The sequence below is a fragment of the Ranitomeya variabilis genome, chromosome 5, assembly GCF_051348905.1.
Source record: "Ranitomeya variabilis isolate aRanVar5 chromosome 5, aRanVar5.hap1, whole genome shotgun sequence".
Classification (NCBI taxonomy): domain Eukaryota; kingdom Metazoa; phylum Chordata; class Amphibia; order Anura; family Dendrobatidae; genus Ranitomeya; species Ranitomeya variabilis.
The window spans coordinates 208,878,471-208,893,259 of NC_135236.1; the positions used below are offsets into that span (position 1 = coordinate 208,878,471).

A 14,789-nucleotide genomic window follows, 5' to 3' on the forward strand; every position below is an offset into this window, starting at 1 on the left:
TTGATTTCAGTGATCCATTGAGCCCTGAGACACAGTACTATCCACAAGTTTATTTGAAAAACAAAACAATTAAATCTTTATGACACTTAAATCCAATTTGCATAATAATTTGGAACACAGTGTATACTCGAGTATAAGCTGAGATTTTCAGCCCATTTTTTTTTAGGCTGAAAGTGCCCCTCTTGGCTTACACTCGAGTTATTGTCCCAGGGAGTCGGCGGGGGAGGGGGAGCGGGAGCGGCAGCTGTCAAATCATACTCACCTGCTCCCGGCGCGTCTCTGCATGTCCCTGCTTCTCCGGCGCCGGCAGCTCTTCCCGCGTTCAGTGGTCACGTGGTACCGCTCATTAAAGTAATGAATATGTATGCGACTCCACTCCCATAGGGGTGGAGCGCATATTCATTACTTTAATGAGCGGTACAGTGTGACCACTGAACATAGGAAGAAGCTGCCGATGCCCAGAGACCATCTGTCAGTGAGAAGCTGCCAGGGACCGTGCCGGGAGCAGGCGAGTATAACGGGGGAGGGTGAGCATTCTGATATTTACCTGTCCCCATTCCACCGGCGGGCTCTGTCTTCCGCACCCTCTGGCTGTGACTTTCAGATCAGAGGGCGCAATGATGTGTCTAGTGTGCGCGCCGCCCTCTGCCTGAACAATCCACTGCAGAGGTTGCTGAAGACGGAGCCCACAGTGGAAAGTGGACAGTTGAATATCGCAAGTGCCGTTGTCCCCACCTGATCAGGAGAAGAGGTATGTCCTTTTTTTTTTTTTAATCACAGCAGCAGCATATGGGGCAAATGTTTCTATGGAGCATTTTATGGGGCCATAATCAACCTTTGTGCAGCATTATATGGGGCAAATGTTTCTATGGAGCATCTTATGGGGCCATAATCAACCTTTGTGCAGCATTATATGGGGCATATTTTTGTATGAAGCATCTTATGAGGCCCATCATAAACTTTATGGAGCGTTATATGGGGCATATTTTATTATGGAGCATCTTATGGGGCCCATCATGAACTTTATGGAGCATTATATGGGGCTCCTGATTCAATATGAATATTCAAAAACACAACCTACTCTCAATTAATTTTACTTTTATTGGTATCTATTTTTATTTTTGAAATTTACCAGTAGCTGCTGCATTTTCCACCCTAGGCTTATACTCGAGTCATTAAGTTTTCCCAGTTTTTATGGCAAAATTAGGGGTCTCGGCTTATACTCGGGTCGGCTTATACCCGAGTATATACGGTATTTAAGACTCCTGTGTTTTGTTGGTGATTTCTATGGGCGAATAGGCATATTTGGGTGGTTTTGATCACAGATTCAAATAAAAAACGATCATGACATTGTGTCCATAAAAAGCACGGTTGTTTTATCAGCACCATATAAAGGGTAGGTTATTTATCCATGAAAAACAGACGCCTGAGTGAGGCCTAAATGTAAGCTAACAAAGAGGTGGTGTCAAATTAGACAAGTGTCAAAAGATGTGCCAAATGTATCATCCACCATGAGACGGGCACAATTACTGTGTAGGTTACAAAGTGGGGCATTATTACAATTTGTCGCAATATAATGTCATTATGGATTGTGTGTTTGCGTAGAGATTGTGAGGATACTGGAAAATTAAGGAGCCAAGAAATCTGTCCTTTAAATGCTGCACAGATGAGTTGTGAATGGAAGAAGTTGTCACAATGGCCTGGGTCAAACAGAAAATAAAAGACAATGTTGAAATTCAAAGACGTCACTTGTGAGTGACATGATATATCTGTACTGTAATTATATGCTCAGCTGAACTGCCATGTACAACTGGTGTCTAACACTATATGGTCCCTATACAGTGGTAATTATGAACTTAAAGAGGTTGTCCACTACTTTTACATTGATGGTCTATCCTTAGGAGGTGATAGTATATATTAATATAGGAAAGGGTTAATGCCGAGTACACATATGTTTTCGTAACGTGTTTATTTTTGCCATGATTTGTGACACAATGGTCAAATATAATTTAATAATCATATATTGTGATAAAACATTTTAAAAAAAGGAAATGTTAATCCAGCGCAGTCATTTGTTTCATTCACTCTTTTTACTATCAGGCACAAATATGCAGACAGAAGCCGATCTCCCACCAGACTGTATACCTGCTTCTTCCATCAGTATGTCCCATGCCATTGGCCACAATAGTGGCTAGTGGCCACTGGGTGGATAGGGAGTACCGCCTCTTACTTTGCACAACTCTTCTTTTATTTAGCCGTCCTGACGCGACATGTGGGTCACGCAGCAACAATGACTTAACGCAAAGCAGACTGATCAAAAGAAGAACCGTTTACACCACTAAGTTAAGATGCGGTTACTCCCCCTCCTGTTCAGTGTCCACAGACCACTGCTATGGCCAATTGAAAGGAACGTGCAAATCGATTTGCACCAACTCTACAGCCTATGAAAGGATATTTTCTGAAAGGGGACAACCCTCTTAAAACACAGAATTACCAGTTCATAAAGTTTCTGATACATTGTATATTATCTTACAGTTTCTTTCCACTGGCTATGAAGCATGCACATTTTCTGCAATTTTCTTCGTTAACAACTGTCAACATTGAAAGCAGCACCTGTCCGCGATCGAGTTTACAATCTATTTTCCCTGCCTTAGTCTACGTTCACATTAGCGTTCGGCGCCGCAGCGTCGCCGCATGCGTCATGCGCCCCTATATTTAACATGGGGGCGCATGGACATGCGTTGTGCTGCGTTTTGCGACGCATGCGTTTTTTTGGCCGCAAGCGTTGGGCGCAGAGAACGCAGCAAGTTGCATTTTTTTTGCGTCCAACTATCGGCGAAAAAGGACGCATGCGTCGCAAAACACAGCGTTTTAGCGTGCGTTTTGTTGCGTTTTTGTTTGCGTTGTGCGTTGCGTCGCCGACGCAAATGTGAACGTAGCCTTAAACCAATGCAACAGGGTCAATTTTACAGCAAGCCAATTAAAGAGGTTATTCAATGCCATCTTGAAATGTTTACTTCCACATTGTCAGTTAGCTGTGTTGATATTGCTACTATGTCACACACTTGCTGAGAAGCATTGACAATTGGAAAGTATTGTGCATATGTCCTATTGTAATGAACAGGATGTAAGCATGATACCGGCCTATCAGGTGAGAATCTCAGTAGGGGAGTTGGGTCATGTCATCAGCCCCGTTCACTTTCCATGGAAAAATGAGCAGCACGGGACGGCACCTAAGAGAACCCCCTATAAGCTGTCAGTGTTTGCTCCTTGCTTTGATGTGATTAGTGTGGGCAGTTGGATAAAACATAATTGCTGCAGCAAGAAAATGCATGCCACAGTTACATGAAATGTCACTATAGTGTTATGTCACCATGTTTCTTTGGAAGCAAGGAGGCCTCTATATGTGTTCATATACCCCAATACAGCATAGGGATAGACAATGCTGACATGAACAAACCCCTTTAACCCCTTAACGACCGCCGATACGCCTTTTAACGGCGGCCGCTAAGGGTACTTAATCCACAGCGCCGTTAATTAACGGCGCTGTGGAAAAAGTGAATAGCGCCCCCCAGAGTCGGATTTTCTCTGGGGTCTCGGTTGCCGAGGGTAGCCGAGACCCCAGAGAACATGATTTGGGGGGTTTTTACCGACCCCCGAGTTGCGATCACCGGTAATTAACCGTTTACCGGCGGTCGCAAAAAAAAAAAAAAAACGCGATTTGCCGTTTAATTTCTCTGTCCTCCGATGTGATCGCACATCGGAGGACAGAGAAATGTGGTCCCCAATGGCCCCCAATAGCCCCCCAATACTTACCTACCTCCCCCGGTGCTCCTCGTGTCTCCCCATGGGCGCCGCCATCTTTTTTCCGGGAAAAAATGGCGGGCGCACGCGCAGTGCGCCCGCCGCCCGGCACCCGGATGTTCTTTGGGGTCTCGGCTGCCGGGGGTAGCCGAGACCCCAAAGAACATGATCGGGGTCGGTTTGCACCGACCCCTGCTTTGCGATCGCCGGTAATTAACAGTTTACCGGCGACCGCAAAAAAAAAAAAAAGCGATCAGTTATTTCTCTGTCCTCTGATGTGATCGCACATCAGAGGACAGAGAAATAGGGGGATTCGGGGACCCTATCATACTCACCCGGGGTCCCTGGGTCCTCTTCTGTCTTCTCCTGCCAGCCGGCTTTTTCATCATGGCGGGCGCATGCGCAGTGCGCCCGCCATCTGCTGCCATCTGCCGGCCGGCAGGAGAAGACAAGTTGGGGCTAAAATTAGGGTTAGGGTTAGAGTTAGGGTTAGGGTTAGGGTTAGAGTTAGGGTTAGGGTTAAATTTAGGGTTAGGGTTAGGGCTAGGGTTAGGGTCAGGCTACTTTCACACTAGCGTTTTTTGGCTTCCGTCGCAATGCGTCGTTGGAGAAAAAACGCATCCTGCAAAAGTGCTTGCAGGATGCGTTTTTTCTCCATTGGCTTGCATTAGCGACGCATTGCGACGGATTGCCACATGTCGCATCCGTCGTGCGACGGATGCGTCGTGCTTCGGCGGACCGTCGACACAAAAAAAACTACATGTAACTTTTTTGTGCGACGTGTCCGCCATTTCCGACCGCGCATGCGTGGCCGGAACTCCGCCCCCGCCTCCCCGCACCTCACAATGGGGCAGCGGATGCGTTGAAAAAACAGCATCCGCTGCACCCGTTGTGCGGCGCTTACAACGCTAGCGTCGGTACGTCGGCCCGACACACTGCGATGGGCCGAGTACGACGCTAGTGTGAAAGTAGCCTTAGGCTTCTTTCACACTTGCGTTGGTACGGGGCGGTCGCAATGCGTCGGCCCGATGTACCGACGCACGTTGTGAAAATTGTGCACAACGTGGGCAGCGGATGCAGTTTTTCAACGCATCCGCTGCCCAGTCTATGTCCTGGGGAGGAGGGGGCAGAGTTACGGCCACGCATCCGCGGAAATGGCGGACGCGACGTACAAAAAAAAGGTTACATTGAACTTTTTTTGTGACGACGGGGGCTAAAGTTATGGTTAGGGTTGGGGCTAAAGTTAGGGTTAGGGCTAAAGTTAGGGTTAGAGTTGGGATTAGGGTTAGGGTTTGGATTAGGGTTGGGATTAGTGTTACGTTTGGGATTAGGGTTGGGATTAGGGTTAGGGTTGGAATTAGGGTTAGGGGTGTGTTGGATTTAGGGTTTTGATTAGGGTTATGGTTAGGGTTGAGATTAGGGCTGTTTTGGGGTTAGGGTTGTGATTATCGTTAGGGTTGTGATTAGGATTATGGATCGGGTTGAGATTAGGGTTAGGGCTGTGTTGGGGTTAGGGTTGGAGTTAGAATTGGGGGGTTTCCACTGTTTAGGTACATCAGGGGGTCTCCAAACACGACAGCCAATTTTGCGCTAAAAAAGTCAAATGGTACTCCCTCCCTTCTGAGCTCTGCCGTGCGCCCAAACAGTGGTTTACCCCCACATATGGGGCATCAGCGTACTCGGGATAAATTGGACAACAACTTTTGGGGTCCAATTTCTCCTGTTACCCTTGTGAAAATAAAAACTTGGGGGCTAAAAATCTTTTTTGTTGGAAAAAAATATATTTTTTTTATTTTCACTACTCTGCATTATAAATTTCTGTGAAGCACTTGAGCTTTCAAAGTTCTCACCACATATCTAGATAAGTTCCTTAGGGGGTCTAGTTTCCAAAATTTGGTCACTTGTGGGGGTTTCTACTGTTTAGGTACATTAGGGGTCTGCAAACGCAACATAACGCCCGCAGACAATTCTATCAAAGTCTGCATTCCAAAATGGCGCTCCTTCCCTTCCGAGCTCTGCCGTGCGCCCAAACAGTGGTTTACCCCCACATATGGGGTACCAGCATACTCAGGACAAATTGGACAACAACTTTTGGGGTCCAATTTCTCTTGTTACCCTTGTGAAAATAAAAACTTGGGGGCTAAAAAATTTTTATTGTTAAAAAATATATATTTTTTATTTTCACGACTCTGCATTATAAACTTCTGTGATGCACTTGGGCATTCAAAGTTCTCACTACACATCTAGATAAGTTCCATGGGGGGTCTAGTTTCCAAAATGGGGTCACTTTTGGGGGGTTTCTGCTGTTTAGGCACATCAGGGGCTCTCCAAACGCGACATGGCGTCCGATCTCAATTCCAGTCAATTTTGCATTGAAAAGTCAAATGGCGCTCCTTTGCTTCCGAGCTCAGCCATGCGCCCAACCAGTGGTTTACCCCCACATATGGGGTGTCGGCGTACTCAAGACAAATTGTACAACAGCTTCTGGGGTCCATTTTCTCCTGTTACCCTTGGTAAAATAAAAATTTGGAGACAAAAAGATCATTTTTGTAGAAAAAATGCGATTTTTTTATTTTCACGGCTCTACGTTATAAACTTCTGTGAAGCACCTGGGGGTTTAAAGTGCTCACCACACATCTAGATAAGTTCCTTAAGGGGTCTAGTTTCCAAAATGGTGTCATATGTGGGGGGTCTCTACTGTTTAGGCACATCAGCGGCTCTCCAAACGTGACATGGCGTCCGATCTCAATTCCAGCCAATTTTACATTGAAAAAGTAAAACGACACTCCTTCTCTTCCAAGCTCTGCGGTGCGCCCAAACAGTGGTTTACCCCCATATATGGGGTATCGACGTACTCAGGAGAAATTGCACAACAACTTTTGTGGCCTAATTTCTCCTGTTACCCTTGAGAAAATAAAAATTTGGGGGCAAAAAGATCATTTTTGTAGAAAAAATGAGATTTTTTATTTTCACGGCTCTACGTTATAAACTTCTGTGAAGCACTTGGGGGTTCAAAGTGCTCACCACACATCTAGATAAGTTCCTTAAGGGGTCTAGTTTCCAAAATGGTATCACTTGTGGGGGGTTTCCACTGTTTAGGCACATCAGGGACTCTCCAAACGCGACATGGCATCCGATCTCAATTCCAGCCAATTCTGCATTGAAAAAGTCAAACGGTGCTCCTTCACTTCCAAGCTCTGCGGTGCGCCCAAACAGTGGTTTACCTCCACATATGGGGTATCGACGTACTCAGGAGAAATTGCACAACAACTTTTGTGGTCTAATTTCTCCTGTTACCCTTGTGAAAATAAGAATTTGTGGGTGAAAAAATCATTTTTGTGAAAACAAATGCGATTTTTTATTTTCACGGCTCTACGTTATAAACTTCTGTGAAGCACTTGGGGGTTCAAAGTGCTCACCACACATCTAGATAAGTTCCTTGGGGGGTCTAGTTTCCAAAATGGTGTCACTTGTGGGGGGTTTCCACTGTTTAGGCACATTAGGGGCTCTCCAAACGCGACATGGCGTCCGATCTCAATTCCAGCCAATTCTGCATTGAAACAGTCAAACGGTGCTCCTTCACTTCCAAGCTCTGCGGTGCGCCCAAACAGTGGTTTACCTCCATATATGGGGTATCGGTGTACTCAGGAAAAATTGCACAACAAAATTTGTGGTTAAATTTCTGTTTTTACACTTGTGAAAATTAAAAAAAATAGTTCTGAAGTAAAATGTTTGCAAAAAAAAGTAAAATGTTCATTTTTTTCTTCCACATTGTTTTAGTTCCTGTGAAGTACGTAAAGGGTTAATAAACTTCTTGAATGTGGTTTTGAGCAGCTTGAGGGGTGCAGTTTTTAGAATGGTGTCACACTTGGTTATTTTCTATCATATAGACCCCTCAAAATCACTTCAAAGGTGATGTGGTCCCTAAAAAAAACATGGTGTTGTAAAAATGAGAAATTGCTGGTCAACTTTTAACCCTTATAACTCCCTAACAAAAAAAAAAATTGTTTCCAAAATTGTGCTGATGTAAAGTAGACATGTGAGAAATGTTATTTATTAACTATTTTTTGTGACATATCTCTCTGATTTAAGGGCATAAAAATACAAAGTTTGAAAATTGCAAAATTTTAAAAATTTTCGCCATATTTCCATTTTTTTCATAAATAATCGCAAGTAATATCGAAGAAATGTTACCACTAACTTGAAGTACAACATGTCACGAAAAAACAATCTCAGAATCAGCGGGATCCGATAAAGCGTTCCAGAGTTATAACCTCATAAAGTGACACTGGTCAGAATTGTAAAAATTGGCTCAGTCATTAAGTACCAAATTGGCTCTGTCACTAAGGGGTTAATATTTCTATCAAAATAATGCCGAAAATCATAAATGAGCTGATCTATGTAATGTCAGTTGCAACTTTAAGGCTATGTTCACACGCTGCTTTTTTTAGTGCAAATTTTAAGCTGCGTTTAAGCTGCTTACAAAAAAAAAAAACAGGTTTTCCTTAGTTTTTGCTGCGTTTTTGCTGTCTCTTGTGCATGTTGATAAAGTTTCGTGGCCTCCGAAAAAAGCCTGATTTAATTTCCTTAGATTTTTTAACAAAAACGCAGCCAACCTAATACCTCCGTTTTTGGCTGTGTTTTTGCACTTACCCATTGCTTCATATGAGTGAAAGACTGCTGCAAATATGTTGAAAGAACTGACATGTTGCAGATTTAAAAAACGCAGCAGTTTTCCAAATCAGTCAGGAAAATAAAACCAATGTGTGTGCAAATGTGTGATAATATTCTTATGGTGGCACGTGTACAGTAGACACTGGGGCAAGTTATGATGCACTGATGCCAGTTTTCAGACATAAATAAAGCGGTATTTGATGCAATCTGTACCAGGTTGTATGCCCTGTTGATTATTATGATGCATGCGGCTTTGGAGATGATTGTTAGAAAAAATCATTTTCCTCTACATTTTGTATGACTTTCCAAAGCACAAAAGTGATGGAAAAGTGGGACGTCACACAGAAGCCATAAGTGGTCTTGTGTGGACAAATTGATCACCCACCAAAAACTCTCTGCTAAAATGGCATTTAGAAGGAAGCCCACATCAGCCAAACGGATTACAATGTGGGTTAGGAAACAAAGTTTTAAAATAATGTGATCTCATTGGCTATTATGGGAAAGCAAGGTTTTCCTTGTATGTGTGAATATCCCATTGTATTTATTTATCAGAAAATCCTAATATCCAATCACTTGTCCCTGCAGTTTGCTAAACATCAGGCAGAATATAATAAATATACAGAAGTCATTACAAACATTATGAAATTTGCTTGTGTCAGATTTAAAGTGATTTTTTCTGATTTTTGAAAACCCTGGTCTCTGGCAGCAGCTTATTTAAAAAGAAAAACTGTGCTTTCCTCCCCCGTCCCGGGTTCAGAGTGGAGTCTCCACTGTTGCTCCTGATGTCACATAGACAGGCTGGCAGCCAATCAGTGAGCTCAGCGGGTTCCGAGCGGTTTGTGGCGCTGGGCTTAGTTATTGGCTGCTGTGCTGTCAACATGACATTAGCAGACCACAACATATCTGGGAGCCACAGCAGAGACTCAGCACTAGACCTAGGGAGGGGGAATTAAAATTAGTTTGTTTTTAGAATACAAACTGCAGCCGTGGTCCTTCCATTTTGTTTCTACTTCTCCTGTGCAGACTATGCATCTCCATAGTAAGACAACAAACCCTGCGCAGAAAGCTCCTGCAGCCATACTCCTATCTACCTGCTTCTTTTGGACAATCCAGGAAATGTACATTAGCAAAAAGTAGGGGACAAAGCAAAGTCTGACGGCAGAATGACACTGCACGGAATGTATTAGCTGTCTGTTACAATAGAGACGCACAGTCTGCATAGGAGCTGTAGGAACAAAACTATAGGAAATATTTCATTAAAACCTATTGAAACCTATGACCTGTCCTCAGGTCCCATTAATAGGGGGCACGTCAGTTATTTGGCTTGTTAGGACTTCTGAAAGTGTCAATAACAGATCAAACGCAGTTGTCCACTTTCTCTGAGACGCTACCAGTGGCCGGTGCCTATAATGCCAGCTTGTGTCGCCAATATGGAAACAATTGTTGGACATCTAAAATCTATTTTGTCCACTTTATTGCAGGACGGTCCCTGTTACCTGGCTCCAGCATGACAATATCTATTTTAATATACACTGCTCAAAAAAATAAAGGGAACACTTAAACAACAGAATATAACTCCAAGTAAATCAAACTTTTGTGAAATCAAACAGTCCACTTAGGAAGCAAACTGTTTGACAATCAATTTCACATGCTGTTGTGCAAATGGAATAGACAACAGGTGGAAATTATTGGCAATTATCAAGACACACTCAATAAAGGAGTGGCTCTGCAGGTGGGGACCATAGACCACATCTCAGTACCAATGTTTTCTGGCTGATGTTCTGGTCACTTTTGAATGTTGGCTGTGCTTTCACACTTGTGGTTGCCTGAGACGAACTCTACAACCCACACAAGTGGTTCAGGTAGTGCAGCCCATCCAGGATGGCACATCAATGCGAGCTGTGGCAAGGTTTGCTGTGTCTGTGAGCGTAGTGTCCAGAGGCTGGAGGCGATACCAGTAGACAGGCCAGTACACCAGGAGACGTGGAGGGGGCCGTAGGAGGGCAACAACCCAGCAGCAGGACTGCTACCTCAGCCTTTGTGCAAGGAGGAACAAGGAGCACTGCCAGAGCCCTGCAAAATGACCTTCAGCAGGCCACAAATGTGCATGTGTCTGCACAAACGGTTAGAAACTGACTCCATGAGGATGGTCTGAGTGCCTGACGTCCATAGATGGGGGTTGTGCTCACAGCCCAACACCGTGCAGGACACTTGGCATTTGCCACAGGACACAAGGATTGGCAAATTCACCACTGGCGCCCTGTGCTCTTCACAGATGAAAGCAAGTTCACATTGAGCACATGTGACAGACGTGACAGAGTCTGCAGATGCCGTGGAGAGCGATCTGCTGCCTGCAACATCATTCAGCATGACTGGTTTAGCAGTGGGTCAGTAATGGTGTGGGGTGGCATTTCTTTGGAGGGCCGCACAGCCCTCCAAGTGCTCACCAGAGGTAGCCTGACTGCTATTAGGTACCGAGATGAGATCCTCAGACCCCTTGTGAGACCATATGCTGGTGCTGTTGGCCCTGGGTTCTTCCTAATGCCGGACAATGCCAGACCTCATGTGACTAGAGTGTGTCAGCAGTTACTGCAAGATGAAGGCATTGAAGCTACAGATATAGACTGGCCCGTCCATTCCCCAGACCTGAATCCGATTGAACACATCTGGGACATCATGTCTCGCACAATCCACCAACGTCACCTTGCACCACAGACTGTCCAGGAGTTGGCGGATGCTTTAGTCCAGGTCTGGGAGGAGATCCCTCAGGAGACCACCCGCCGCCTCATTAGGAGCATGCCCAGGCGTTGTATGGAGGTCACACAGGCAGGTGGAGGCCATTCACACTACTGATCATCATTTCCTTGTTTTGAGGCATTTCCACTGAAGTTGGATCAGCCTGTAATTTGATTTTCCACTTTGATTTTGAGTATTGTTCCAAATCCAGACCTCCATTGGTTAATAAATTTGATTTCCATTGATGATTTTTGTGTGATTTTGTTGTCAGCACATTCAACTTTGTACAGAACAAAGTATTCAATGAGAATATTTCATTCATTCAGATCTAGGATGTGTTATTTGAGTGTTCCCTTTATTTTTTTGAGCAGTGTATTTATTTTCTTTTTAACGTTACATTTACGGAGGGTCTGTAGGAAGGATCCTACATGGTCCTTCCTACAGCATGGACATGCATGGACATGGACACTGTATCTCACTGCTGGGGACCTAACGGCCACAGAGTCTGACATGTCGTCCATGCCTGTGTGAGGTGGGAGTAACAAGTGATGTGGAATATGGGGTAACCCTCATACCACCCTTATATAAAACTTTGTATGTTAACTCTAAAAAGTTTATTGTCGTTGCCTGTTGCCAAGCAACACTTGCCGAGAGCAGTGACATCACCTACAGCAGCCTGCCAGTCTGCAGGGGCACAACAAGGGATGGCACATAACGTCCACAATAAACTTTCAAAGGGGAACACACTCAACCAGACATAAGTGGGAACATGAGCGTCACCCCCTATACAGATGTCTATGAAGGTTGTCATTCATATTTACTAGTGATTGAAATCTGCATTGTCCTCTAATATCCCATTTGTATGATGTCAACATTTTATATGTCCAAACACTATAATGAAATATTCACTCCAGGCTACAGACTGTCCACACTGACTCAGTATCAGCACTGTGCACTGATGAGACAAATGGGGTCTGTGGGGACACCTGCTGGGTGGGGACACTTCCTGTGGGGACTCTTGCTGTGGGGGCCTGCTGTGTTGGGACTCTTCCTGTGTGGATATTTGCTGTGGGGACTTGCTGTTTGGACACTTGCTGTGTGGGGACGTTTGCTGTGTGGGGACGCTTGTGCAGCGCCCCAGAGTCCTGGTCGTTGCAGTACTGTGGCTCCGCCACTATGGGGAGCTATGGTGCGTCTGATGGCACTGAAGGAGTTCATCTGATCAGGTATCACAGACACCAATACATTTCACAGCCAGGCCACCAGGGGGAGCTAAGGGTTCTATTCACTAGGCCACTCCTCACATACTGGTAAAACTGGGGGTCAGGCAGGAAGTTAGACAGAAAGCTGTAGTGATGGGCAGTCCGGCTCTTTTTGGTGATCCGGCTCTCATGGCTCTGCTCACCAAAAAGAGCCGGCTCTTTCGGCTCACGAATCGGCTCTTTTTAGATCCCTATTGACTATGTGTTCGGGCGTCCGAAACTCCGCCCACCCACCGCAGAAACTTCGCCCACTTCTCAGCAGCCAATTAAATTGAAGAGTGGGCGGGGTTTTGCTCAGGTGGGCGGAGTTACGCCTCCCGAAGTCCGGGATTTTACGCCCAGTGAGAGCCATTCAGGGATTTTAGTGGCTCTCACTGGTGTGCCGGCTCCCATCGTTCACAGCAGGGAGCCGGCTCTTTGTGTCGGCTCGTTCACGAACGACACATCACTAGAAAGCTGACTGGGTTGGAACCAGGCAACACCTTGTGGCAGAGGGTGTTGCGGGAGAAGATTCGGTAGGGTCCCTGTCAGGGGTGGGATCCTGACAGAGGCCTGGCAACTTGAGCGAACGTAACGGGACCGTGCCTGCTCAGCATAGCGGCGGTGCCCAAGGAAGGACTAGAAGCGAGATAGATTGTGCTGAGTGAGAAACGAGATCAAAGCAAGAAGGAGAATACCAGTAGGAGTCGTGCTGTAAGACCGAGGCAACATCCTACTGAGGCGCACAACCGGCGGCCGGAACGCTGAGGGAGTATTACAATATTCAGCTTCAGGCAATACTCTAAACCAACGGCAGGACAGTCAGTCTAAGGCGGGCTCTCACCTAAATCACCTATGCAGTCTTGGGGGGCAACTTGTGGAGAGGGGCGACTCTAGGGTCCCGGAAGAGCTCCGAGCCTACCCGTCATACGGGTGCCGTCCCAACCGTAACATCAGGGAGGGACGGAGGATTAGCAGAACATCATCTAATTGAGTTGTGAGGGAACTTTAGAAACAGACACAACAACAGTTGTGGGGACTTTCCGTAAGCACAGCAGGGAAGGACCGCAACACCTAGCGCTAGAAGGAAGGCACAGATTTCCACCTGCTAAGAGAACTCTGGAGGTGCCATTGGACCGGCCGGACTTGCGCAGCCTGGTTATCCGAATTCCGAACTGAGGACCCAGAGATCTTCAGTAAAGAGGTAAAGAGACTGCAACCTGGTGTCCTCGTTATTTACTACAACCTACACTGCACCGCAACACCACCATTTACCACCATCTATTACTGTACGCCCCTCAGCAGGGTCACGGACCGGGCCCAGCCACCGTGACAACCCCAGAGCAGAGACTCAGAGGCCCGGTACCGGGTACCCCTCGGCCCTGCGGCAGTGGGGGCGCTACACTTGCTGTGTGGGGACGCTTGCTGTGTGGATATTTGCTGTGGGGACTTGCTGTGTGGAGACACTTGCTGTGTGGGGACCTGCTGTACTGGGACTTTCTGTGTATGGACACTTGCTGTGCTGGTACTTGCTATGTGGGGACCTGCTGTGTGGATACTTGCTGTGTTGGGACACTTGCTGCGTGTTGACACTTGCTGTTGTAGAGACAATTGCTGTGTAGGGACACTTGCTGTGCTGAGACTTGCTGTGTGGACACTTTCTGTGCTGGTACTTGCTATGTAGGGGCCTGCTGTGGAGACTTGATGTGTGGGGACACTTGCTGTACTGGGACTTGCTGTACTGAGACTTGCTGCGGACACTTGCTGTGGAGACCTGTTGCGTGGGGAGTGGGGACACTTGCTGTGTTGGGACCTCCTACATACATACACAGCCGGGGATCGGTCCCTGCACACAGGCCACTGCCCCCTGAGGAGACTTCTTGGCTGGAGGAGACTCAGGAGAGACAGGAGAAGTTACAAGCAGCAGGAACCTTACCTGTGTGTAGAGTTCAGCCAAAGCCATGGTGCCCGGCCGGAGGGGTCTGTCCGTTCTCAGCCACCCGGAGGGGTCTGTCCACCCACTCGCAGTCCTGTGCTATAGATGGTGCGAGGGGCTGCGCGTCCACGAGCCGCTACCTGCAGCACAGAGCCGGGAGCGCGCCTGCCCGGACACCTGAGCGGGTGTGGCGGCCCCGGCAGGGATGACTGTACAGTCAGCGCTCAGCAGCAGGCACCTGCTTAAAGAAACACGCACAGTTATGGAGCCGGGCAGAACCGACCACACAACTGTATGGAGGGAGAGGGGAAGCGCAGAGAGAGTCTAGGCTTCTGGTCAGTAAGGCAGTGGAAATGGCTGATAACAGAGAAAAAGCAGAGAGTAGTCACCTAGTGTGG

General features: G+C 46.5%; 1 protein-coding gene across 1 annotated transcript in view; it reads right to left on the reverse strand.

The window, feature by feature from the left end:
* Window positions 1-14,557, reverse strand: part of MYO5C (myosin VC) — a 425,456-nt gene extending 410,899 nt beyond the window's left edge. Inside the window, exon 1 of the mRNA XM_077263765.1 lies at window positions 14,392-14,557. Coding sequence (XP_077119880.1) covers window positions 14,392-14,418 — 27 coding nt within the window. The 5' untranslated portion in view covers window positions 14,419-14,557. The remainder of the gene's footprint in view (window positions 1-14,391) is intronic.
* Between the last annotated feature and the right edge of the window lie 232 nt (window positions 14,558-14,789).